The sequence below is a fragment of the Simochromis diagramma genome, unplaced genomic scaffold (genome assembly GCF_900408965.1).
Source record: "Simochromis diagramma unplaced genomic scaffold, fSimDia1.1 OVJJ01000107.1, whole genome shotgun sequence".
NCBI classification, from domain to species: Eukaryota; Metazoa; Chordata; class Actinopteri; order Cichliformes; family Cichlidae; genus Simochromis; species Simochromis diagramma.
The window spans coordinates 1,352,987-1,380,515 of NW_024387209.1; the positions used below are offsets into that span (position 1 = coordinate 1,352,987).

General features: G+C 39.4%; 1 protein-coding gene across 3 annotated transcripts in view; it reads right to left on the bottom strand.

Annotated features, from left to right (window-relative positions):
• Positions 1 to 27,529, bottom strand: part of LOC120746267 (kalirin-like) — a 59,745-nt gene that overhangs the window by 4,955 nt on the left and 27,261 nt on the right. For 2 of the 3 annotated variants that reach the window (XM_040051666.1, XM_040051664.1), the window contains exons 34-56: positions 26,169 to 26,261; positions 24,818 to 24,929; positions 23,622 to 23,812; positions 23,411 to 23,512; positions 23,166 to 23,320; positions 22,311 to 22,413; positions 20,059 to 20,220; positions 18,818 to 19,010; positions 9,096 to 9,152; positions 8,894 to 9,000; positions 7,436 to 7,567; positions 7,235 to 7,348; positions 5,938 to 6,008; positions 5,786 to 5,852; positions 5,573 to 5,676; positions 5,422 to 5,491; positions 4,146 to 4,232; positions 3,686 to 3,778; positions 2,380 to 2,430; positions 1,773 to 1,850; positions 1,052 to 1,237; positions 799 to 970; positions 70 to 215 (exon numbers count right to left, since the gene is read on the bottom strand). In XM_040051666.1, the coding sequence (XP_039907600.1) occupies positions 70 to 215; positions 799 to 970; positions 1,052 to 1,237; positions 1,773 to 1,850; positions 2,380 to 2,430; positions 3,686 to 3,778; positions 4,146 to 4,232; positions 5,422 to 5,491; positions 5,573 to 5,676; positions 5,786 to 5,852; positions 5,938 to 6,008; positions 7,235 to 7,348; positions 7,436 to 7,567; positions 8,894 to 9,000; positions 9,096 to 9,152; positions 18,818 to 19,010; positions 20,059 to 20,220; positions 22,311 to 22,413; positions 23,166 to 23,320; positions 23,411 to 23,512; positions 23,622 to 23,812; positions 24,818 to 24,929; positions 26,169 to 26,261 (2,646 nt within the window). The remainder of the gene's footprint in view (positions 1 to 69; positions 216 to 798; positions 971 to 1,051; positions 1,238 to 1,772; positions 1,851 to 2,379; positions 2,431 to 3,685; positions 3,779 to 4,145; positions 4,233 to 5,421; positions 5,492 to 5,572; positions 5,677 to 5,785; positions 5,853 to 5,937; positions 6,009 to 7,234; positions 7,349 to 7,435; positions 7,568 to 8,893; positions 9,001 to 9,095; positions 9,153 to 18,817; positions 19,011 to 20,058; positions 20,221 to 22,310; positions 22,414 to 23,165; positions 23,321 to 23,410; positions 23,513 to 23,621; positions 23,813 to 24,817; positions 24,930 to 26,168; positions 26,262 to 27,529) is intronic. The other variant, XM_040051665.1, reaches the window with a different exon arrangement.

Below are 27,529 nucleotides of genomic sequence, written 5' to 3' on the forward strand. Positions count from 1 at the left end.
ATGGTCTGATGTAAGAAAGTTTTTCAAGAACTTATGGTACACAAGGAAAGTGAAAGGAGGGATTCAAACCTGATCTTCCTGTTCACTGTCAGGAGGGGGCTGAGTTGCGTGACCGTTGGGAGTTGGCGGTGCAGATGGCGGCCTTCCTGATGACAGTGGCCGTGTCACAGAGATCACACCCTCCTTCCTCTGATACTCAATAGGAGACTGGAGAGCTGTGGGCACAGATTAGATGTAGTATGGATATGCATGAGCTGTTTCAGTGAGATTTAAGGTGATTTATAGAGATCTAGGAATGTTGGAGGGTTGTTCACAAAAATGATACTTTTGATTGATTCAAGGAGTTTTCAAGGAGGTTGTAAGGAAGACATTTTTGGGAAATTTGGAAATTGGATTCATTTGGCATTAAACAAAGATTAAACAGCTTGCAGAGGATTTGAGACTTCGGAAGGTATTCTAAGATTTCAAGGGTGACTTAAGGGGGGTTTATGTTAACACAAGCCCAACGTTACTAACATAACAGAGATGTTTAAGGGTGGTTTGGGGAAATTAAGGCTATTTAAATATGGTTTAAGGATATTTAGGGTAAAACAAAAAGTATTTGAGGAATATGAGAAAGATAATAAAAGATGTTCCATTGAGATTCAGTAGCATTTCAGTTGAATAAGAGATTTCAAAATCAGTGGTGATCCAATGACAATGAAAGGGAATTTTCCAAGGAGAATTAAGGATATTTTAGGACAGGTAACGTAATGGATATTTCAGATATTTCAGGAATGTTTTTGACAAGGTTTTTACCTGACAGGAAGTTGTTCTGGGCATCCAGCAGGGAAGCAATGGTCTCTACCCAGGTCATCTTTATGCTGGCAGAAGATGCCTGGAGCGTGAAGCGCTCCGCCGACCCACGAGACCACAACACAAACTTACAGGGATCACCGTCCACGCTGTCCTGCATTGCCAGATAACTCACCTGAACACAAACAATAACACAATTACTCCTAATTCAGACCTCAAGACGGTGTCGAGTCTAAACAGTGCTGACCAGTCTGACCTTTATGCTGTTCTTGAACTGGTATCCTGGGTTGTTGGAGCCTTTGCGCAGCAGTTCGCTAAAGATGATGATCTGCTCGAACAGAAAAACTCTGCGCTCTTTGCTGCGAGACAGAACGCCTCCGTCCTGCTCCCAAACACAGAAAGTCTCCTGCTGCAGCAGCTTCCCCTGAGACGTTAGCTTTCCCTGGAAAGCACGAGGAGGTGAGTGAAGAAAGAAAGACAGATGGATAAGAGTCCAGGTACCCTGCAGCAAACTTTACATTTCCAGGAAATCAGCAAAAGTAAATTGTGTACATGCCTCATATATGTCATTGTTAATTGTTTGTATTGTGCTTTCTACACACATTTCTAATTTTTTTGAATTAATATGTGCCTGAAACAGGTAAATTGCACACAAACTACTTGAGAAGCTGTTGTTGTAGAGCTCGGTAGCAGCACCCACAACAACATTATTATGCCGTGTGTGCTGTTATCAATGTAATATGGTGTTCCTCTGGGTTCTGTTCATTGTCCTTCATCTCTGTGTGGCTCAGTTCTGCTTTTTGTCCCATTTTGTGTTAGTAGACCAAAATGCAAACTTAAAATTTGAAATATTATCACATTTCTTTCAGAGCTTTCAGTGTTAATTAGCATGAAATCAATTATGTTACTATGTTGTCCTAGTGACAACAAATTGCTAACAAAACAAATCAGCCGGACAGGTGGACAGACAGGTGTACCTCGTATCCCTGCAGGCGTCCCAGGTTCATCATGTCATTGCAGCGTTTTGGAACCAATGACATCAGCTCCACCGCTTTCTGTACACAGACCACACACACAGTTACTAAATATTACAAAAGTTTGTGTTAGTCCTCAGGGCGATGATTCACCATCTCATGTAAATCATTTATAACGATCTTCACTATGCCAGAAGCAGCAGCAGCTCTTTGCTGTCTCCTGCTAGTTGGTTATGAGACAGAAACAGCTGTCTGCTGAAGAACAAAACTCTGTTTGTTGTCTATTAGAGTTTTTTTTTTTACAACTCTTAGCAAAGCTAAAAAAATAAATATCTATTTTTTACAAAACATTTAACAAAGTTTAAAAGTCACAAGAATTTGAATGAAAATATAATAAATTCAGTAAATAAACTGTTTCCCAGAATGTAGATCCTTTGTGCCTTTGTGTATTATCAGAACAGTTTGTGGCACAACACAACTGTTTTTATATTATCAAACTAAAACTGATCAATAACAAAAAACACGAACAAAGCTGTGGTTCAGTTGTTTGATGTTTCTGAAAGCTTATGAGATGATTTACAGAAAAGGAAAGCAAAGAAACAAAACTTACCTCAATCTCCTCACAGTCCAGCCCTGCCTTCGACGTATACTTGAGGAAATCCTGATGAACAAACAGAAAAAATATAAGTGTTTGAATGTCAGCCAAAGTCCTAGTGTGTCCTTAAAGTGTAACATCAGAAAATATCTTAAAATACACGCTGGTATGATGAACTGATGAGTTTATCTCTGATTTCTCACAAAAAGCTCTACCCAAAAGTACAAAATTTATGCCATTACAAGGAAGGCTGTCATTGTAAACCAATCAGAGCGCACAGGTAATAACTGTTAAGGGAGTTAATAAAACAACCCACACATTTCTTGCCTGAGTTGAGTCCCAAATAATTTCTGAGTCTAATACTAAACCATGTCAAATCATGGCTAATTTCAAAGACAACATCAGAATGAGTCAATTCAAGTCTTGAGGTCGGCTCCAACTCAAAAACAACAAATCCCAAGTTGCATCCCGAGTTGTGTCCTGAATCAAGTCCCTCAATAAAACTCCAGTAAAAACTCCACCTGACCGAAGTTCTAATCCAAGCCTGGAGCAAGAGCCAATAGGTCTGTGCGATATGATCAAAATCTCATATCCCGATAGAAGACATTTCTCATCCCGATAACGATATAATTCACAAAATAGTGCATTTTCTGTAAATTCTGTGAATCTCTGGCACTCGATGCGTTTTCAGCTGGGCGTCCTGTACCTGGAGTGGAGTGTTTTGACCGATGCATGAAACTATATTTATTTTTAGTTGTATTTTAAGTTGTATAAGTTGTATTACATGACATGACATGTTGCGAGAAAAAGCCTTTTCTAACGTTTGAGTCTAAGGTTTATTTTGAGCACCTGACGGCTCTTTTTTGCTTCTCATCTGTAAACTCTCTTCATACTTTTTCATGTAACTCTTGCGCTGGTAGAAGAAAAAATTCACACTAGTGAAATTTAATTTCTTCATCCGATATATTTTGCCCTGAGAGCCAACCAGTCTATAATCAAGATCAGCACCTCCGGTCAAATTCCAAATTTAGCTTGGTTTTTAGTTTTATGCCATTGTCAGGGAAATACACAAAACCCTAATAACCCTAATAATAAAAGAACCTTTGTACCACATTTAGCTACTGGGTAATTGTCTTCTATGGTCTCTGGGCAGATGCATTTTTAAGCAGGATATAAAATACCCAAACTTACTCCACAGATACCAGCAATTCCATTGTAACATTCAGGTTCCACCAAAAATGCATTAAATATATTTTAAAATCAATGTTTCATTTAAGCAGTTAGTGTAAACACAAATCATGTTGACAGGTTCTTCACAGACCTTGAGCAGCAGCTGGTATTTGGTGATTCTCTGGATTGGTTTGATCAGATAATCACTGATGGACATCCTGCAGCTGATCTCATGCTGGATTTCCTACAGACAGACAGGCAGAGACAGAGATAGAAGGTCTGGTTCAGTTTCAGTTTTTGGCTGATTTTTACTATAGCAAGGTCCATTCAAGAACGTGCATTTTAGGAAATCCTGCTCTTTCGATTTTTTTCCCTTTTTTAACTTTTAAGATAGTAATGTTTAAAAAAAATCAGGAAAGGAAAAATAAAAGAAACTATTACAGGTTGATTTGATTATTTGTTTATGGCTTGGTGAACTGAAAACAACTTTCCATTGATGTGGATAATAAAGTTATTCTATTCTATTCTATAAGATAATCATAAAAAAAAACAACAGAAAAGAATAGCCAAGTATAGAAATGAAAAAAAAAAAAAGAAAAGCGACGCATTACCTCGAAATAGGTCTCGTACTCAATGACGATGAACTCTGACCTTGGCTTATTCTGACAGTAAACCACATACATGTGTAGACGACGCTCCTGTAAAAAACAAGAAAGTAAAAAAGAAATAGTTGTATTAGGTCTTCAACACATCCTGAGTCAAGTCCCAAGCAAATAACAAGAAGTCCTGAGTTCTGTGATAACTCAAATCCTATGTAAAGACAACAACTCGAGCCAAGTTCAACCTCAGGAGCAAGTCATGAATTTAGAATTGAGCCCCATGTTGTTGTAGCTTCTGAGTTATTCAGCTCATGCTAGACCTTGACTCTCACCAGGTACTGGAACACAAACTTGTTTGGGACCAGCGAGGAGGTTCCCTCTAAGGCAGAAGGGAACAGGAACACACAGACGTAAACAAAGCTCTTAGAACATGTGGTTATCCTAACTGGGCCTTCATCAAATCAGTGAAAATGCAGAGGAAAGAATGCCAGACACCAACTAGGGAGAAACAGAACGACAACAACTTTTTCTGTTCCTGTATCATGTTTATTGGAAATTTTCTCCAAGCATGGCATCCCAGTGCACTTCAGACGTAGCAAATCTAGCAGACAAAAACTGGCTCATTGCAAGGACAAAACTCCTAAAAGCAAGATGAACAACATGGTATGCAGTGCAGTGAGGAGGGCCTGGACCCTTTTATAGAAGAAACCAAACAGCCACTCTATAAATGTATGGTACAACATGGAGGAGTCATCTCAACAGGAAAAGACTCACCTGCATTTAAAAAACATTGGTCACTCTTTCCAGGAAACCACTTTGGACTAGGAAGACATGTTCCCAGGCACGTCAACCCCCCGCTCACTTCAGTAGGTCACTGATGGTTTGAGGCAAGGTCTCACAGTGGTTTCAGTGGTAACCCCAGATCATGGTAATGATCCACATCTTTGTTCACATCTTAGATCATGTGAATATTCAAATAATCAATTGTGGGTCTAAGCCAGGACAAACAAGTCAAGTCCTAATGCAGGGACAAGCTGAGTCTTAAGTGGACAATTGAGTGAAACTTTGAACAAAGTTCTAAGCCAAGCCATAAAAAGTAATGAGCCAAGTCCTATTTGAATCCTGATTCCTATCTTGAGACAAAAATAAATAAATTGAGCCCTGAATCTAGTTCTAAATGAAGCCCAAAGTCAAGACAAATGAGTTCTGAGTTGAGTCCCTGAGGTCTCAGGTCAGAGCCATGCTATATATTCTGTTTTGAACAAGTCATTTTGTTTGTAGAACTCACATGTCTGATGAAGAGGTCTGCGAGCAGGTCGTGATTCTGAATACAACGCTCTAACTCCACCAGGAAGAAGCTGAAACAGAAAAACACCCAGTGAGCATCTTTGTGTATATAATGAAGTGTGTTTGTTCACGTGTGCATTTGTGGCACGGACTCGCGGTGCCAGTCGTAGATCTGCTGGATATTGCCGAAGACAATCTTGTCTTTTCCTCTCATCTCCTCTGGAATCCCTCTGACCTCCAGCCGGGACATGAAGCCCTGAGAAACGTCAGCAGAGAACATGTCGTACGTTTAGATTGACATTTGTAGGGTCTTTTGGGTGGAGCGTCAGTAGGTCCTTTCTTTCAGTGTGATGTTTGTGTCTCACCTCAACTATCACTCCCAGATCTTTTACATAGTCCTTCTCTGATTGGACCATCTCATTAACGACAAACCTGCACACACAGAACCACAAAATTCAAGTCTCCTTAAAAATGCATTCAAAACTTGGACTTTGTAATAAATTTGGGTTTGTCTTACATGCGTCCTCTTAGTGCTTTATTTCTCTGCTCCGTGTCTGATTCATTTGATCCCTGATCTGAGTCTAGAGCCTGAAGAAATAGAAAAGGCTGAAATTAAAAGAGTTCTGTGTAACCTCAGAAAACTGTAATCTTTTATTGATGACAAGAAAACAGCGTGAATACTGTACACAGTTTGAAAGCTGAAGGCACCGCCTTGTACTTTTAAATACACTAGGAATCACAAGCAAGCCAGTAATCTGATAGTGTTCTATTGAGGCGATACGTTACTATGAGATCTTTAAGATAAGATGGGGCCTGATCAGTCAAGACCTTATATGTGAGGAGAAAGATTTTTAAATATAATTGTGGATACAACAGAGAGCCAATGAAGAGAAGCCATTACAGGAGAAATATGGTCTCACAGTTTTCTTGCTGCAACATTGTGGATAAAATGAAGTCTTTTCAGGGATCTTTTAGGACAGCCTGATAATAATTGCAATAGTCCATCATAGAGGTAACACATATTGAACTAGTTGTTCAGCATCACTCTGAGACAGGATGTTTAGAAATGTCGAAATACAGCAAGAAAAAAACAGTACGACATCTCTTACAGTGTGCCTTTACGGACATATCTGGTCAAGATTCCTAACAGGAAGCCATGGTAATGCCATCCAGAGTCAGTATCTGCTTAGACACCATGCTTCCAAGGTTTTTAAGACCAAGTTCAGTAACCTCCATTTTTCCAAATTTAGATAAAGGAATTATATGCCATGGAGGCTTTCAGGCCTTGAAGACATGCCTGTAGTTTAATTAATTGATTTGTATCAACTAGTTTCATAGGTACCTACAGCTGGGTATCAACTCCAACAACGAAAATGTATGCTGTTTCCTAAGAATATTACCTGTATGTATACAATGAAAAGTACCGATCCCAACACAAGAACCTACAGAACTCCATGAGTAACTCTCTTTAGTAACACGAAGAAACTGAAATGTACCAGATGGATATGACCCAAACCAGTGCAGGGTATTTATGTAACTATGAGGTCCACTGGCAGGAGACATATGAGGATCACTGGTATCTTCCACTAGTGCTCTATCTGTGCTGCATGCAACTCTGAATCAGGACTGAAAACTCTTCAAATAAACCACTCTTCTGTATAAAAACATTTAGTTTATTTTTGTAGTTATTCAAAAAGTTTTCTGAAGAGGTTTTTTACCTCGTGACTAAAGCAGCAAATACAATATTAAGAAATTTATGGCACATTCATCTTCAGCCATTAAACATTTCTAGCTTTAAACAGAGCCACTCTTACCTCAGGATTGTTAGGGTCTTTGATGATCTGCATTGGGGGTGGTAGAGGGGTGTGACTTTCTTCCTCTGGCTCCTCCTCCCCACCACTATGCCCTGCCTCCTCCTTCCTCGCCTTCTACATAATTTAAGAAGCAATTAGTTTATGTTATCATTATTACTATTTTGTGTCTTTAACCCATCATTTGGATGGGTGTCTACACACCATTTGCGCATTTCCTGTGAGGGGTGTGGTCATCTCTGTCCTGTTGTCCCGCCTCCTCGTCCTGATTGGCGGTTTCTTCTGTCCATCTGCTTTTCCCTGACTCAGCCTCCGCACCGGACTAGTCAACCAGCGCTGCAGCAACAGTTAATGTAGTTACCGTTATTGATGCCACTGAGTATTGTATCACCAAGGCTACGGTTCATACAGCTGGTACAAATAGGACTAAAAACTCAGGAGTCCAGAGTTACCTGTGATACGAGCTTCATCAATGTCACCCAGCACGTTACAAATGTGTTCATCTGGTTTTAAACTACATTTTAGTTCATAGTGTGCTGATAGGATGTGCTGAGAACTGCATGAATCCAGTCCAAGTTTAACATATGAAGAGCAATTTGTGGAGATTTTCTTGATCTACAGAAGGTTTTCCACTATCTGTTTTTTAAAAGAGCTTCTCTTAACTATTTAAAACACAACCTTAAAATAAATTTTGGCTCTTCACCAACAATTTTACTTTTCTTTTATATATTTTTTAACACTCATTTATGCACAAAACAAGATTCAGCTATGATTACACATCAACACTCATACAATTTAGACACAATGATAAAAACTGAGGAAACATTTCCTGTGAGCTAATGCTTCCAACTTTAATAATCCACTACATTTAAGGGGGAGCTATTTAAAGTTACAGTATCAAATGCTCATTTTAACCAAAGTTTCAGATTTCATGTAATGATGTGAACATATGCAAAAGTAAATATTATGAACCCAGAGCTCAATCCTTATGACTGCTCTGAATGCTGTGTTTCCAAAATGACACCTTGGCAGCTCTGGATGCTGCCCCCTCAGCAAGTTTTCAGAAAGATGCCCAAGTAGAAGTAAAAAAGTTTGTGGACTGATGGGAGACAGAAGCTAAAGCAGACTGTCTGAGACACAAATGAACTGCTTTTCTAAGACAAAGAAGGATTATTTTTAGCTGTGAATAATGCAAAGCCACTGGAGTGGAGTCCTAGAATAAAAACAAACACAATAACTCCTCTTTAGTATTTTTGACCATAAACCACAGCATTAACAAATCACAACAAACACACAAAGTGCATATCTGCAACCCACAATTAAGATAACTAAAGCCCTCTGACTGTAGGTTAATATCCCGGCCAGAATCAACTGAATTCGTTTTTATGGTTTCGTTTTTGTTTTCATGTTTTGTTTTCAATCAGTTTCATTTTCGTATAATTTTTATTAGTTTCAGTGTTACTTTTAGTTACGTTGTGATGACCTGGTTCATGTTTGTCGAACTGTAAGATTTAAAAAACATTCAGACCAACAATAGAAATATTTGAGTCAAAGCCATGTAGACATCCCACTCTCCACAGATGAACCAAAGCCTCCTCAAGCTGCTTTATGTTAACACATTTGACCCAAATTCTCCCATTTCAGTTCACAGCGAGCTGTTACCTTTAGAGTGTTCCCGGTTCCAGAGCCGCTCCGCTTCGCCCCCGGTGAGCCCACAGCGCCTCCTGCTGGAGCCCCTCCCACTCCAAACACTGTGGGAGAGGTGGCACCTGAGAGAAGAAAAGGCAGGGAGGGGTCAGAGGTGAGTTTTAGTGCAGTCTTTTCTGAGTGCAATGGGTAATCAGAGTTATTACTGTGGTCTCACTTTGGCTAGTAGTCTGAGTCTGGAGGCCTGAACTTTCAGAGCTGTACAAACTCGACTCTGCAGACACAAAGAAAAACAGATTATCAATCAATCAATCAATCTTTATTTATAAAGCACTTTTCATACAGAAAAAATGTAGCACAAAGTGCTTTACATAGTTAAAAGCAGCCCACCCCACCCTCCAACTCACTCCCCACACTCTCAATACACATATATCCCCCCACCCCCACCCACACACACATACACACACGCGCACACTTAAAGAGTAAAAATTGGGCTGGGCTCGCATGAGCCAAGTGAGGAAACATTATAACAGAGAGCCGTCTGCACCGGGAGCCGGTCACAGACCGCAGCCTCCGGGCTGGGCACACAGCAGGAGGGAGGCCAAGGAGCCCCCCAACCAGGCTGAGAGGACCCCAGAGACCAGCAGCCACGGTCAATAACAGCCCCGGTGCAGAGAGCGCCCTCCGAGGAAACACTGGAGATATGACGCAATACGATATATACAGGGTAAAATGATAAAATAAATAAGATAAATAAGAACAGGATACAATATAAATATAAATATAAATAGAGTAAGAAGATTAAAAAATGAATAAGAATAAAATCAAAAAATATTAGGTAAATCCTAAATTAATAATAGAATAACAGGATAGAATAAATAAGCATAAAAAATAAATAAACGCTAAGTAAAAGCTAAATTAAAAAGGTGGGTCTTGAGCCTGTTCTTAAAAACATGTACGTTCTCTGCGGCCCTGAGCTCCTCCGGCAGGCTGTTCCACAGACGAGGACCGTACCACTGAAAAGCTGCCTCTCCGTGAGTATGTGTCCTGACTTTAGGGACAATCAAAAGGTCAGTACCAGAGGACCTCAGGGTCCGCGAGGGTTCGTATGGTAAAAGCAGATCTGAGAGATAAGAAGGCCCAAGACCATTAAGACATTTAAAAACCAATAAAAGAACTTTAAAATCGATCCTGAAACACACGGGGAGCCAGTGCAGCGATTCTAAAACCGGTGTAATGTGGGCCCGCCCTCTGGTCTTCGTCAGCACACGAGCTGCCGAGTTTTGCAAAAGTTGTAAAGTTGAAATATTCTTCTTAGGAAGACCAGAGAGCAGGGCATTACAGTAATCAATGCGACTGGTAATAAAAGCATGCATCAGCATCTCCGTGTTGGCCCGAGAGAGAATAGGGCGGACTCTGGCTATATTATCAGCCGAGCAGGGTGATATGACCAAAAATATTTATCACGATATACATTTGAAAATTTGTGATAATGATATAACTGACGATATAATTGACACTAGACAAAATACTTTACAACTCCACAACTTTATTAGTGGAAAAAAAAATCAATGTATTTTCACTAAACCAAGCAGCTGTTTTTTATGTGCATTAAAGTTATATATAAAAAAACAATCAGTGCAAATGCAAATTCCTTGCTGACAGTTTAACCAAAAGGCGTTTTACCCACATTCTATCGCAATATTTCATTTTCTTATTGTAGCCCAACATTATACCGGTATTACCGTGAACGGTATGCTATGGCCCAGCCCTAATTATCAGACTGTTAACAAGAAAAAACTGGACTGGAAATACCAGAAGGTGTGAGGTTAAATGAGAAAAACAGAAACTACTGTGAAGCCCGAAAGACACAAATAACACAGTTTCTTCTTCTTCTTTAGCAGAAGACTAAAAATTGTTGTATTAAGTTATATGAACACTTCTGGAAATCTAATTTCATGCTTTTTAAGCCCTCAACAAGGAAAATTTAACAACCTTAACTCAGCAAAAAAGCATGCACACCAGTCATGAAAGATAGTTGGTTTCTTTGAAGTAAGGAGGTATGAGGGACTTACTGATAGCTAGTTACCCTAGCTTAATTTAATTTTAATAGAATCTTTCGTTTAAACCTAAAGTTTAAAGTGATTCACAAGTAAAACCCTAAACCACACAGAAAAGTGAGCAAAATAACAAAAAAGGCACAGAGACAGGACTCACAAAGAACCTGACGAATGAATGAATAAAGTATTAGCATAAAACTACAAACACAAACAAAAAAATCTCAAAAACTAGTGCATTAGTGCATTACAATATGATTTTGAAAACAGACCAATAAAATAATATTACATGTAAATATATGTGAGCATCTATGACTTAAAAGTTAATGCTTTACTTGTGAAAGTACAAAAACCTGCAAAATAAACAATAAATAAATATACAAACTGAGATTAAAAGAATCCAGTATGTTCAGCACACATGAAATAATGAATAAAAGTGATTAAAGATGACTCCATTAATAACAATTAATAAATGCAGACACACTGATTATGATAGATTAGAACTGATATTTATTTTAATGACTTAAAATCAGCTGTAGAGTAGGTGTGTGGTATATTTAGATATACGCTGCCTTATTTGACCTCAGACAAGTTGTTACAACACTTTGCAGCCAGCAGAGCCCACTGACGGCAGCGTTTTACCTCAGAACAATTGAACTCCCGCTGCCTCCGCTTTGGTGAACCACTAAATAACAGTATTTAGTGCAAGTAACTCTGACACATGAGATCTACTGGAATCAATATTTTACTGTAGAAGGAAGAGTTTGGGCACAAAGACTTCTTTGAGGGTGTTGTTTGAAGTTTTTCCCTTAGTTTATGTTTGAATGAGAATAATTAAATATTCAAAACGACCCTGGTGGAATTTTCTAACTAAGAAGCAGCTTCATGTAGTTATCTTGCATTGTGTCCAAGACTAAAGTTTATTTAATTCTTATGTAATGGGACAATGTTCACTACATTTACTGTACCCCAAACTAAAGTCATTAGTTAATTATTTCTTTTTTATGGCCGTCACTGAGAGCAGACAACCTTCTGATGACATTTTTCAAGACTTCCCGTCAGTGTTTCCATGTTCTGATTCATGCACGTGTATCAGATAATAACAGCAGCCCACGTCACGAGGTTGGTGGTGTCGGGGCAAATCATTTCAGATTTTCAGAGACCCGAGTTCGAATCATACACGCAACAGATTTTTACAAATGATTTGTATTTTTGCAAAGATGTTATTTTGTTACATGTAACAAAATGTAAAATGTTACTTTTTTATGGAATCTGGTCAAATGAAATACATTCAGGTTACACTGAGCACATTTTCCTTAAAGAGTGAGCATTTGAATAAATAAATATTTGACTGATTTTGTGTATTTCAGTTGTGTTTTACCCAGAATTATTTTTTTAAAGGTGTTATTACTTAAAAATATGACTTTCAGTCAGGTTTAGGCATTACAAACTCCTGTGTTGGATTTACAAAAAACCCCCGCTTGTTTGGGCTAAAATACAACTTCCAGATCTTTAAAGCTTTATTTCTTGGTTGCCGTGGTGATGCTTACCCGCTCTTTCTGGACAAAATCCATGCGTTTGACATTAAACTGGGTTTCTTATTGAAAGGTGACAATCGTCTCCATGCACACAAAATAAAAGACTTGAATCTGACAAATGGTTGAATGTTGCCCCTCGGCAAGCTTCCAGAAGTCCACCAATCAGAAGAAAGTGTGGAAGGGCGACATCAAAGACATAGGAACAAAAACATCTTGTTCTGGCACATCCTGATCAACAGTTTTGACCATACATTAGGAAACTTTGCTCAGTCAAAATTATATTAACCTGGCAGGTGTGGATGGAAACAGGCATTCATTTGCTTGTTCTCTCAAATTTGGTTTTATGTTGATGAAACTCTGCTGATTTCCTAACATTCATGTGGATTCAGTCTCAGTGTAAAATCATGCTTTACAAACTGTGACTGTCTGACATTTTTGTTGTTTGCCAGCTGAAAACAACAGCAAGAGATTCTTATTACGGACAGACCTCTGCTGATTATTGTGGATATGAATATGGCTGCTTAAAACTCAAACAAATCCACCAGTTAGTCAGTCTGATTATTGTAAAATAATCACTGAAGGACACACACACACACACACCTACTGTCTGCACTGTGTTACTTTGTGTGTGTGTGAGGTCTTTCATACAAAAAAGGAAAACCTGCGTGTCCTGTTCACGACACACACACACACACACGCATATTCACACATCGTTCACATTCTTGCAGCGCTGTTTGCTGTAAAGGCACACACACACACACACACACACACACACACACACACACACACACACCTATTACTTATTAACCATTGCACACCCATATATTTTCTCCAACACCCGTCACTCTCTCTCTCTTTCTGTCTCTCTCTCACTCTCTCAGTGTGAACCCACCTCGCTCGTCCTCTCGCTCGTGCACAATCCATTCCCAAATGCCTGAACAATCCCAGCATGCACCTCTGCCCCGCCGCATGCTTCCACATCAGTCCATTCAGAGAGATATTAAGAAAGAGGCAGACTGACTGACAGAGGTGTTTCTCTGTTCTCAGCTGAATGACACTAAACAAGAGTCAGAGGTCTGGGGGTGGAGCCACAGCATCTAAACCCACAGAGGGTGGGTTTAGATGCTGTGGGGGAGTGGCTTATAGAGTAATAGTAATAATAAACTAACACAAATCAATTACAATGATAAATGTAATAAAATAAATAACCTATGAATGAAAAGAAAAAAACTTAAAATAATTTAAAATAAAAATAAGAGAAGTAAAAATAAAATGGTAGAGTAATAAAAGTACTACATAAAATCAAGTGAAATATAAACAAAGTGAGAAAAAACACTACATAAAATGAATAAAATATAATAATAATAAAACCAAATTAGAAAATTATAAAAAAAAATTTTTTTTACAATAGGTAAAATGATATGAAAAATAAAACAAGTTTATTTGGAACAAAATATAAAATAAAACTCCATAAAACACAAAACAAAGCATGAATAAAAATAAACACGAGTGCTAAAAAGGAGTTTATTTTTAACTAAAGCTTCTATTGTTTGTAACGAGGAAGAACACCCAGCGGGTCGCCACACACACACACACACACACACACACACACATACACATACACAGTCAGGATGATAAACTGTAGATTCCTGTCTGTGTGAAACTCCTTCAGGTCAATGTTTAACCATGTGTGTGTGTGTGTGTGTGTGGGTGCGCATTTCAAACACCTTGCCAAACCAGATTACAGATTAAAGTTGGGACAAAGTTGCCTCACAGGTCGAGGCCACGCTCAGTGCTGTGGTCAGTTTTCTGTTTCCACTGAAACTACATCGGCATTTTTGTTCTGTGTCATGTTACTCATAGTAAAAACGATTAAAAAGGCAATATGTGTTACTCGACATTGTCATGATCCAGAGTTTGTGACTTCGTGTTTATGTTTTAGTAGTTATTATTATTCTGGGTTTTGTTTTCATGTTCCTATGTGTTCCCCAGTCTGTGTGAAGTTTTTGCGTTGTGTCATTGGGTGTATGTGTTTCCTGTTTTATTTTGAAGGTCTGCGTCTTATGTGAGTGTTTTCAGTTGCCTCCCTAGTCTCGTCACGTTAATCACTCCCAGCTGTGTCCCCCACCTGTGTGTGTTCTCCCTGTGTTCTCTGAGTGTTTTTAAGTCTTGTCTTCTGTCTTAGTCGTTGCTGGTTCGTCTGTGTTGTTTCCCCTTGGTCTACCTGCGTCTCTCCGTATGTATTTCCCCGGACCTCCCTGCATCTTCGTTTCTGGTTTGTTTTGTTAGTTTTACCCAGTTTAGGTTTCCGGTTTCATGTTCACCCACCATTGCTGTTTGTACCCACTCCTGTAAATAAATACTCACCTGCACCAGAGCTGCCGCCTTTTGGGTCCTTTCTACAACTCCACATGTCTGCCACACCGGACGTGACAGACATGACAAGTCTGTTTCTCGTTTTGTTATGTATTGAAACTTGTGTGAAGTATGTTAGCTGCTTGGATTCATTTATTTTCCTTCTGTGGAGTACTACTTATGTTGAGAGAGTTGAAGACACACATATTTCTGTATTACACCTTCTTCCAGCTGTTTATTAGATTTATAGTGTGCAAATTATGTATTAATGCAATTTGCACTGCTCTCTGGCACAATGAGAGTTTTACTTTTTATTCATTTTTAACTTAAACTAATTTTATTTTGTTTTCTTTGGGGGTTTTTTTTTTGGTATCTGTAAAACAGTAAAAGGCCCTACTATGCATCTGTGGTGCTTTTATTTTTATTCATTGTAGACTCCATCAATAAAGCTACAATAGATGACTAGTCACTCCTGTTACAATGAAGTCTGTGTGTTGGCTAATCGTAAAAAATCTACACAGCCTGTGTTTGTTGTCTGATGACAAAATTCACGAAATTATAACACACTTCTTAGAGAATACAGTGAATTTTCAAAATAAAATGTTCAGTACAGTGTCCCCTAGAGACAAAGCACGTATAAACTCCAAAACACGTACAAACTCCAAAACACAACGGAAGTGCTCCAGGACGCTAGGGGCAGTGTTTTGGAGTTTTGCAAAAAAAGGCAAGTTTGTTGCAAACACATGTAGTTGGATACCGGCAGAAAACACCAGCAAGGATAGAACAACCACGCTTTATAAGAAAGGTAATGTGAAAACTGTTGTTTGTTTCATTTGTTTTTAATTACTCTGAACTAGAGATGGCATGATACCACTTTTTTATGTCCAATACCGATATCATAAATTTGGATATCTGCCGATACCGATATGAATCTGATATAGTGTATTTTTTAATCAATAAAACAGTTTTTTTAATATCTTGCTGCTTTTTGTATAAGTTCATACTCAAGTTAAAAAAAACAAAACACTAAAGCTATTCTGTTATACCTGTATGCAAAAAATACACTGCACCCAAAATATTTCATAGTTCAGCAATACTGATCAATCTAATAAACTTAAACCTACACCATCCTCCCTATTCTGGTATTTTAAAGAGTACTTAGGTTGCTTAATATTTCTTCTAACTAATAGGGTTCTAAAACTCCCAGCAAAAAAAAAAAAAAAAAAAAAAAAAATAGGGAACCACCCACCCTCCACCTCATGATGCTTAATTGACGTAATCAACTATAATTTGATGCCGTGTGAAAAAAAAAATACACAGAAATCAGTTATTTTCCAAGAATAATTAAATAGATTCAACATCTTTCTTCAACAGAATTGCAGATTGAACAAATGGTATCTTCCCAAATGAAAAAGTACTATAGCTTACTAGGGTATATTGGACTTAATAGTCACTATATACAGTAATGGACTTCTATACATTTTACATCATTTTAAAACTTTGGGTGTAAGATTCGGATAATTATTTATTAAAAGCTCGACATTTTAAATGAGAATAAGAAAGAAAAGTATGTCTTTGTGCCCCCTTTTCCCTGTTAATGCCCTATCGGCCCCCCTGGCTAAACTTTGCTAGATCCGCCCCTGCACAGTTACCAGCGTCAGCTACGTAGAAAAAGATCCTGGTGTAGAAAGTAATTAAATAAATTCTAACAACAGCTTATCAAGCTTAAACGTGCTGCTGTTGTTCAGCCGCTGGTTTCCTCTTTCTGGCGCGAAGTGAGCGATAAACAAACAAGAGAGACGGACTCGCGACAGAAAAACTGATCAGCTGATCATTGATCAGTTTCATGATTGAAGTAGCAGCAGGAGAGGGAGGGAGAGAGAGAGAGAGGCACTCGCTCCATATATCGGTTGTTAAGCTTAACGCAGGAATGCTTTACAAACATTCAGAGATGAACTTACACACTTGCTTTACTTCTCCCTGGGATCACTTCCTCGGAGATGAAATGCCGGATTGCTAGTGAGGCTACAAATACACACAGCCGCTCTATCACGTGACCCGTACTGCTGCTATGTGCTACGGCTATGAGCCGAGTTACGCCATGTCGCAAGTTTTGTGAGGTGCTTTTTTGATATTTAATGGATCGGATTACATTTTTTTATTTTTCTCCGATATCCGATCCAGTAATTTAGGTCAGTATCGGACCGATACCGATACGTAATATCGGATCGGTCCATCTCTACTATGAACGCTTGGTTCATGGTGGAGTCAAATCTGACGTTAACAGTGAGGTTCTCTCTGTGCTTTGCTCAGAGAGAACCTCAACACTGCCCCTAGCGTCCTGGAGCACTTCCATTGTGTTTTGGAGTTTGTACGTGCTTTGTCTCTAGCGGCCACCTTAGCCTCAGTGCAGGATAAACGCTCTCCTTAAATACTCCCAGTGGGATTTGTAGCTGTAATAAGGATGGAACAATTCGTCATTACAGACGCACCTGTGATTATACTGACTTTGTATTTAGTAGGACTTAGAAAGGTTATGTTGGCGTGAAGTTTGTGAATGGCCGGTCTATAGTACACCTCACAGTGATGGACATCACACTAGTGCAGGACAGACCGTGGTATCCACAGTCTCTGCTAGGTTCAGTTTTAGGGCTCCAGGGATAATTTTCCATGTAAGCTGATGATGCTCTTCAGTGTCAGCTGCAGGTCTGCTTCGCAATTTGCAGAAAGTTAGACACAGGAAAAACAGAAAATCAAGTTGATTTACAAAATAAAAGACCCTCCGCAATTTTAGATGCATCAGAAATGCATCTGTTGTAAAGAAGAAGAAAAAAACACTGTCAGGCAAGCAAAATATGCCCTGTGTATCCCTGTGGTTATGCATTTCCCTGTTTCCTATGCATTACACTGTACCTCTGAGCAGAAGCATCCTGTCTGGAAACAAGAATCTACTGTTCCTAAAATGAGTCAGTTCCCCTGAATAGACTGCTACACTAGATGTTGGCAGGAGTCTTCCCTCCTGCGAAACCCCACGTTAACACCTTCTTTTGCTGACATTTGGTTTGTTCCACAGGTTGCACAGCTGGAGGTGTTGGCAATACTGGAAACTATCATTATGGTCAAGAGGTTTTATATATAATAAACTTTTTTGAAGACTTGTGGTTTAGTGCAGCGGTCCCCAACCTTTTTTGCGCCACGGAGCGGTTTATGCCCGACAATATTTTCACGGACCGGCCTTTAAGGTGTCGCAGATAAATATAACAAAATAAAACTAGTACTGGTACCGAAAAAAAGAAGATTTATTCATAACACATGTGAAAAGACCAAGGAAAACAGAGTTAACAATAAAAACGATAACAAAATAACGCTGAAAACCGATATAAACTCTGAAAAAGGGGCTAATCAAACATCCTAAATTTGTCTTATATTTAGATCAAAAAGATGGAAATATCTCATTGCAGGCTTGTGTGATGATCAGAGTTGTGATTAACGGTTCAGTTTTCCAGAAGCTTATAGCCAAAGCTGCATTTTGAGATGTTTCCTCATTACTGTGGACCATCTCCTTGAAGCTCATAAAGCTGTGATGTTAATGTGAAGCGGCAGAGTCTGACAGACACAAAGCGCATTTAATTTTTCATGCTCAGCTATGGGACAAGCACTCAAGGACTCAAGTGTGTTTACAACTTTACAAACATGGATTTAAATATTTAGGTGGCACAGAGAGAGAGCGAGGATGTGGGACACATACAGCGTGAGGATGTTTAAAATTGCCTCTGGCTAAACAGGAAGTGACATCGAGCAAACAAGGGATGTGCTGCAGCAGTTTAAAAATGACCACGCTGTTGTTTTAGAAGGTATGTTTTCTCAGGAATCACTTTTTTACATGTTTTCCTGCACATGGCAGTTAGAGCATCATTAATATCTGTGATTACAGTCAGGTCCCTTTGGGGCTGATGGGAACACAGGCAATAAGTTCTCTGGGTACTCACCCCTCCCGGCGCTCACAGTGGAGGAGTTAGAGGTGGAGGTGATGGTGGTAGAGGATGAGTTGCAGGAGGAGGAGGTGGTGGTGCTTGTAGAAGAGGTGCTAGAGGATGTGGTGGAGGCTGGGAGCAGTCCCTCCATATCGGCTGCACTGTGGGAGTGCGACAGGCAGAGGGTGCTCATGGGCAGTAGACCCTCCTGTGAGGAAACACAGCAGCGATGTTAGAGGGATGGTTGAGCATCAAAAAAACAAGGAAACCCTCTCACACACTTTAACGGTACTTATGGCTATAAGTTCTTGCCTTTGTTACACGTGGGGACCTTCATTATATTTGTCACTTATGGGGACATTTGTTGCTAATCTGCTTAACAGCCCCCTTTGACTCAGTGAGCGTGTCACTGGTTTTAATGGTTAGATAGAAATCTGAGGTTCTTGTGTCTGGGGTCATTCATTACATCAGTTGTCCAGCCCATCATATAAAATAATCTGCTAATTTTCTAAGCTCAACCGGTTTGTTTCTTTCATCTAAAGTCCCTCAGTAAAAATCAGACTTTTACTGGCACACGATACTTTGGATCTATTAGTAGACCCTTTAGTGCTTTTCTCATTCCCTCAGCTGCTCTGGACCACGGCAGGGAACTTAATCCGGAAACTTTAAAGCTTTCTTACCAACTTCCTTTAATCCAAAAGGGACATTAAAAAGATCAGAACTTCTTAATGTATAACTTGAAGTAGAAAGAATTTAAAAAAAAAAAGAAAAGAAAAATGTTTCAGACCACAAGGACAGTCAAAGTTAATATGTTTAAAGATAAATTGGCATCATAGAAACAGATATCTTCTATCAGGAAGTCAAGTTTGCCAAATGCTGTGAAACAATGTGTAAGAAAAAAGTATGAATATAATTCTGCAGAGATAAATATTTTAATTCTGTTTTATTTATATAGCACCAAATCACAACAACAGTTGCCTCAAGGTGCTTAATATTGCAAGGCAAAGACAATAATACAGGGAAAACCCCAATAATCAGACAACTCCCTATGAGTAAGCACTTGGCAACAGTGGGAAGGAAAAACTCTGTTTTAATAGGAAGAAACCTCCAGCAGGACGAGGCTCAGGGAGGGGTGGCCATCTGTCACAACTGGTGGGGGTTGATGGGGCAAGACAGGAAGTTTTGCTACATGTGGGGACATTTAGTTTGTTTATTATTTGCTGGGATGTTTGTTTTGTCTTCTGGATGCTAATTACCTGTTGAGGTGTTTGATCTGTGGTTCTGACCAGACACCACCCGGGCCGATCTGCTGAGCGCTCCACCAGTTCCACTGTCTGACCGCAGCGAACGCTGATCTCTCCCGGTCCTCCGGCAGAGAAATCCAACAACACCACGACTAACTCGCAGCCTCCTGACAGCTGCACGCAGACAGGTAGGACAGATTATTTACAGGCGGAAGGTGTCACCGCCGTGTTGTTAAACGATTATAACAGCATCATTAGCATCAGTGCTCCAAGCTCTGAGAGAAGCAGACATTCATTCGCACTCAGTATGCAGAGAGGTGTCTCCTGGAGTCCATGACCTCACTCCCATGCAGCTCACTGGGAGCGTACAACCTCTATTTCTCCAAATGATAAAACCAGGAAAATTCAGAATAAAGTGAGGGAGCAGTCTGAGATATGACTTTATTCCCTGCAGACGGCTAAAAATAAGACTTAACGTGTTTCAAGCTGCAGGGCAGGAATGAGTTCCAGATTACAAAGACACTAAATACAATATAAACTATTAATAAAGAACAAAGTCTCAGATAACTTCAAGACTATGAGCTCTGCCTATAAAGTTCAACAGTGTGGAGATGTTTGTCTTGATGCATGCTCAAACATCCAGGTGAGGAAATCCCAGAATGCTGATTCTGTTCATCTGAAAAAGGGTCAACTTTCTTTTCTCCTGAGAGCTAATAAGCTGCTTCTATATCCACGTAATCTATGGTCAATATGCAAACATATAGAAACACGAATCAAGCTTTTCTGGCTTCTCAGCCAACCAAAAAGCCGTCTGTTGGGTTTAAATGACTCGAACTGAGAGCTGATGAGTGAAAGTCACTTCAATTCAACAGAAACATGACCAAACCACAAACCACGAAAGCCTCTCATATCATCCAAAAACAACCTTTCTCTGATTGGCCCAGAGAGCAGCATAAAACATCATGTGATCTGGTCACCGTGGTTACCGCTGACTGTGAGCTCCAACACGTGGGCTGCAGCTGGAAGAGAAAACACTTGTAGCGTCCGCAGGGAATGAGACGGGTGTTCCCCAAAAAATCCAACACAGATGTGAACAGATGTGTGCGTTCAGGGAGGAAGCAAAGGTCTGTCAGAAAGGTCAGAGGTCGCTGTATCAACTGTCACAGTGATCTCAAAGACTGACAGAGAGCCCAAAAAGTTGGACAGGACAGACGGATATATTTCCAATAAGGAACCAGGTTGCAGTACTCATATTATTTTATTCACACGTATACTGGTATTTATTAATTAATTAATTTGCATTCATTTAATTAGCTATAAAACAGGGATTTTTCAGAAAGTTTCTAAATACTTTTATGTTATTTTATCTTTAAACATGAAAAAAAAACTTTTCAGATAATTAATTTTTATATTTAATTTTTATTTTGTAAAAATTTAATTTTTAATTTTATCTTTTCTAAAACTGTAAAATTGTATTTTTAATCCAAAGATTTATTTTAAAATAAAAGGTTTATTTAAAATACTAATTTAAAAGTAGTGTTTTCAATGTTAACTTTGTGTATAACATAATATTTTGATTGTAATTTACATTTTTTTTTTATTTTTTATCTTTATTGAAATAGTTGTATATAATTTTTTTATTATATCTAAAATGTTTATTTTGCATTTTTTTCTGACATCTTATTAAGATTTACCTTTTTGGTGGATTTTATTTTTCATAAACATTTAATTTTTTTCTAGTAATCTTCTGAATACTCATATTGTAAGGATAAATTCATGAAAATGCAGAAATGTTCCTTATTTAAATGTTTTCTTGCTCTGATGGATCAATTTAGACTCGTTATTATTGTCGCCACTTACATGCTGTCCCTTTAACTCCTCACAGTGACAAAAAAAGTGTATTTTTTCTTTTTCACCGTGTTATAGTCACCAACGCAGTAAAAAAATAAAGTCGTCCACCTTCCTCTCTTAACTGTCTCACAAATCAGAGCACAAGCCAGCAGGGTCAGAGTTTCCAAGGTCAGAGGTCACTGCCACTGGCCCCACTAATGAAAAACAGGTAAAATAAATGAAACGTACCTCATCAGGAGAGCAGAGCAGTGAAAGTTTCTTGAAGGAGTCCGACCATGAATAGTGGAAACTCCCTCAAGCACACCAAAAACACACACCCAGCCAGCTGCAGCAGCAGTGAGGTCATACGACTGCTCGACACACCCTCTCACAGCGTGTCTGTGAGTGTGCGTGCGACTGTGTGTGTGTGTTACCTTGTCGCTGTCTGCGGTGTTTTGTGACGTTCGGGAGGCGATGGAGACGGTGTCGGGTTGACTGCTGGCATCACCCAGACTGTCTGCGTCCTCGCTCGTCTCCCTGAAACAAACAAAAACATTCGGGTTGTGTTCTAGGGTTCAAAATACTCTCACAGGTCAAAAGTATGTGGACGCTACATGCGATCTTTTAATCTAGTTTGTTTTCCTCGTCAGTCTGCGCTTCTTATTTCTTCTACTATAAGTCTGAAGCACATTTTCCTTTATTGACTAAGACATCAAATATTTTCTTCCTCTTGGGTAGGAAAAGTCAGGAAATGATATAAAAGGTCTGTTAACATTTCTAAAAGCTTAAGAGGTTGTCCATAACTTTCCTGATTTATCCAACCAACAGCTCAAACCCAGGAGCAATAAAGGTTTCAGATTTAACTGGCTATGTTTAAAACGTTCGGTCACTTTTATGTAAGGGCTCCTGTAATATTACAGTAATAAGGACATTTCCATGTCCTGCTTGCTTCATAAACACAAATGGAAAAAACCTTTGACTCGATCCAACATGAGAAACTCATGAATATCCTTCATGAGCTGGGACTTCGTGGATGCCACATTCGATTGATTGGAAACCTGTAATGGTTTCAGAGACCAGGTGTACTCCAAGTGGAAGTAAACTTAAGTCTGACACAAACAGTTTTTATATATTAAGCATATAAATCTTAATAGCAGAAATAAAATAAGTGCTTTCTCACTGGAGTTTGGAGTTCAAATATTAGCAGCACTGAGAATTAGGGCTGTCGATATAACAGGTCAGGAGTCAGTATTACTGTGTGGGCCATCAGGCCATCTGTGTGAGCTGACCTGCGGTTGATGCTGCGCTGTCGCCCCAGCGTGGGGTTGGGGGTCTTGGGGAGGGGGATGGGCTCCCTAAGTGCCCCCCGCAAGTGACCCCGCCTCTCCTGGATCACCTGCCGAATGCTACGAACCCACTCCTGCTTCAGCTCCAAAGATGATGCCTAAAAGTAAACAAAAAGAAGGATTATTCCTTAGATCGAACCATCACTGTATGAATGTTTACTTACTCATTCATTGACAGGAGCACACACCTTTAGGACTGTCTTGTTGTCTGAGGTTGGCGTTCGTCCAACCCACAGTGCAAACTTACAGGGGTCGCCCTCTATGTGCTCTGTTACACCGAGCTCAGAGGTCTGAGACAGAGACAAGAAGTAAGAGAAACTTTGTAGAATATCTTCAGCCAAATTAGTTCCATTTGTACTTTTTTGATTTGAACGGAGCAAAGCTGGACGTTGTCCTTACCCTCAGCCTGCTCTTGTAGATGTATTTGGTCCGTCCAGACGAGTCTTTGATCTCCTTGCTGAAGATGAGTGACAACTCGAACAGGAAGAGGTGTCGGTCCCGCCCCTTTCTGATCAAAGACTTCGGCTCCCAAACCAGGAAGGAGTCCTGCAGCAGGAGCTCGCCCTGAACATCCAGACCATCCTCCACACCTGCAAGATACAAGACAGTGAGGAGCCTCCAAGACATTTCTGTCAAGTTTTGCTTTTAGTTTTAACCTTTTAAAGTTTATACATTACTTTACAAAAGTCTTGAGCGACTCCCCGTTGCTTTTTACTTACTAAAATGTGAAATAGGTGCAGTGATTTATTTGAACATGTCCAAACACACATGCAAATACAGCTTTTACTATTTTAACGAGCTTGAAAGTCAATATTTGGTGTGACCACCTTTATTCTCCAGCACAGACTGAACTCTCTTAGGCAGCTTTCTTGTCCATTTCTTTAAGTCGTCTTCAGGAATAGTTCTCCAGGCTTCTTGAAGGACATTCAAAGCTCTTCTTTGGATGTTTCAGCCTTTCGTTCTGTTCTCTGTCAACATGATCCCACACTGCTTCAATAATGTTGAGGTCCAGGCTCTGGGGAGTCCAATCTATTAATTAATTATTAATTAATTTCCTATCTGGGTCAGAATCTGATGATATTTTCTGTGTTGATAATTTATCAATTTTAGCACCATCTCCAACACCACTGGCTCCAAACCATGACAGAGCCTCTACCATGTTTTACAGATGACTGTAAACTGTTTTACCTCTCTGCTGCCAAACCGTGTTATCTTTTGGTGTTTTTCACAGATTCAGATAAAGAAATGAGAGCAGATGTGGTTTTTTAACAAAGTGTTTAAAGACATAATTTAAAATTGGCTCTCTGCTAAGTTGTCACATGAGTTCGGTGCATTTTATGCTTGAATGATTCAAAGGTCACTGCTAAGTGTCTTAGCAAAGAAGAAATTCTTCTGAAAAGCCTGGTGAGACCTTCAGAAAGCCTGGAAAACTATCGATTAAGACCACTTAAAAATAACACAAAAAGCTTCACTTCCTGGAAGCAGAATATAAAGAAATGATACATCATACAGTACTGTATGAAGTTCTTCATTAGGTAACGACCGGAACAATTCATAATATGTCCTGACTTCATGTGAAAAATATTCTGTGTTACCTTCCAGCATGCTAACGTGCATAGCATCGTTTGCTCTCTTTGGGACGCTCAGCATCACATCCAGGCCTTCCTTTATCTCGCCTTTTCCCTCCTCACAGCACGCTAGCAGCTCCTGCATCACATTAACACATATACAGGTTCATCAGTTTTTTCCCTGGAAAATGAAGTGCTGAACTCTGTGAGAAATCTTCACAGTTAAAAAAAGATGTTTGAGTTTTATATTATAATGGTTTGGTGGTGATTTTAATATTTTTAAAAAACTGCAAAAGAAGTTGTATAAAAGAGTAGCGCATTTCTCCATGTTTAAAATATATGATTGCAGATATTTTAGATAATTAAGCCCAAACCTGCCCCCCAAAAAAGCCAGATATTCCCACAAACCTGCCAAAAAACAAAGAGCATGTCGCCATAAATACGCTAAGAAATAAACAAAATATCTCCTTATAACTGCCAAAAAACAAACAAACAACCAAGATGTCCTCATATGCCTGCCAGAAACAGTCATATGTCCCAATAAAGGCACCAAAAACAAGCCAAATATCCCCAGAAACCCGCCAGCAAGATGTTCGCCAAAGCTCACCAAAAAACAAGCAAGATGTTGCCATAAACCCACCAAACAAACAAGCCAAATATCTCAAACCTGTTCAAAAAGAAAAGCATAATGTCCCCATAATCCCCCCCCCCCCAAACACACACACACACACACACACACACACACACACACACACACACACACACACACACACACACACACAGAAACAATTAACTGATGAGAAAAGTGTTTATAGAGGTCAAGTGAGGAGTCATTTCCTCATAGACTTCCATAGAATCAGCCTTAGTTTTACAACAGAAGTCACCTCCCTCATGGCCATCAGCAAAAAATAGGGCAACCCTGCAGAAGCTTCACTTTGTATATTTCTTCACTTCTCTGGTTTGAAGTATTAAAGAGTTTGAAAAACAGTTAAAACATCACCCTGAACAGACAAAGTGGCAACATAAAGAAATGAAGCTCAGTCTAAAGGGGGTTACGTGTTCGGCACCTTCAGCCTCCTGCTGCTGCTGAGTTACAACAAAGTTTTCAAACTGACACGAAGCGCTTTTCATTCATTATTCCAGGCACACACGCTGTGTCCTCTGGGCTCCATATAAAGTATTCGGGATTGAAAGCTGTGCTCAGAAAAAATCCTCTGAGGCGCCGTGTTTTCCAAACAGCCAGAGGGATGAAACATTTCCGAGGCTTCCTCTAAATTTAACAGCCTTCTAAACAAAAACAGTTTGGAGCTCTGTGGGAAACACTTCGTTCTCGTGTGTTTTGAATGTGGGGGAAACGTAAAAGAAATTCAGGGCGTACCTTGAGCAGCAGCTGGTATTTGGTGATCCTCTGAACAGGCTTGATGAGAGCCGAAGAGATGGAGTTTGCTAGACCGTGTCTTCTCTGGACCTCCTGTACACACAAAATAAAATGTTAGAGATCATATAAAAGATCATTAATCAAGCTTTAAACCAGTCCAATAAAATTCAAACCACGTTTGTTGGTGACTCACAGGGAGAGCTGAAGAAAACACACTTTGTTTTATGGTCCCATAAGCTCTTTTTTATCTTCTTGGTTATGTTTCCTATGGTTGCATTTATTTTTATTTATTTCTCTTATATTAGTATTACAGGGGAAACTGAACCAAGTAAATAGTAAACTGTACTGTAAACTCAAGAACTGATGTTTTGGGAGCTTGAAAAGTGGATTTGTTGAATTCCAAACACATCATGAAATAGCACAAACTTGGCCTATTTTTGCAGTTTTCTTTGGGCCACAGTTAGCCTTGACTGGTGACCAGTTCAGGGTGAGTCTGGTTGTCTCAGTTCAACCACAGGTCCATGTTATTTGGGCCAGAAGTCACGTGTCTTGTGGCATTTGGACGATAGATGGCTAAAAAACATTTAGCAGTGCTGTAATTTAGCCACAAATAGCCCAACGTGTATGCCATCTGTGATTTAAACATGGTTTCTAACAGTGTGTTACAGATGTGGCCTATGTTCATCCATCAATATCAGAATAAAGAACCAGACAAAAGTTGTAATGCTGTTTTATTTGTTCAACTCTTACAGTTTACAGTAGGCTAGATCAGTCAAAGATGCTGAGGTTGATGACTTTTGTGGTGGAAACCCAGATATGCTAAACCAAATTTCCAGTTCCTTGTTTATTTGTTACTTAATTTAAGCCTCTAATTAGTCACAGGAGACTGGATGTCCATAAACTGAATTCATGTCAGGCTGTCGAGATAGGTTGGTTCTCTGGATGGTGAAAATCTTGGATAATTTGCGTGTCCTTCCATCTGTGTTAATCTATTAACTTCCACCAGCTTGCTGGTGAACATTTTAGCAGTAGTGCTGGGTTGTGTTTTAGAAACATGCTCGAAGGTGTTAAATGTCAAATCAAGTCTCTTACAGGCATTTTGGCCTTGGAGTTCTTCTATTGTAAGATTTCCATTCAGCAAGAAGGAATTCTTCATAAAGAAGGGTAGATGTGAAACTAACTCTAAAGACGCCGCCTGGATAATATTAGGAGGTTAACAAATGCTTTTACCAACATTTTTCCAAGATCTTTTTCTGTGATCCGACTTTTCACGGGAAACTGTATCTAGGGAAATCTAGACCATTTAGCTTTTCTTCTTTCTGTTGGCTCAGTGTCTAAACCTCATAGTCAAACATGGTGAC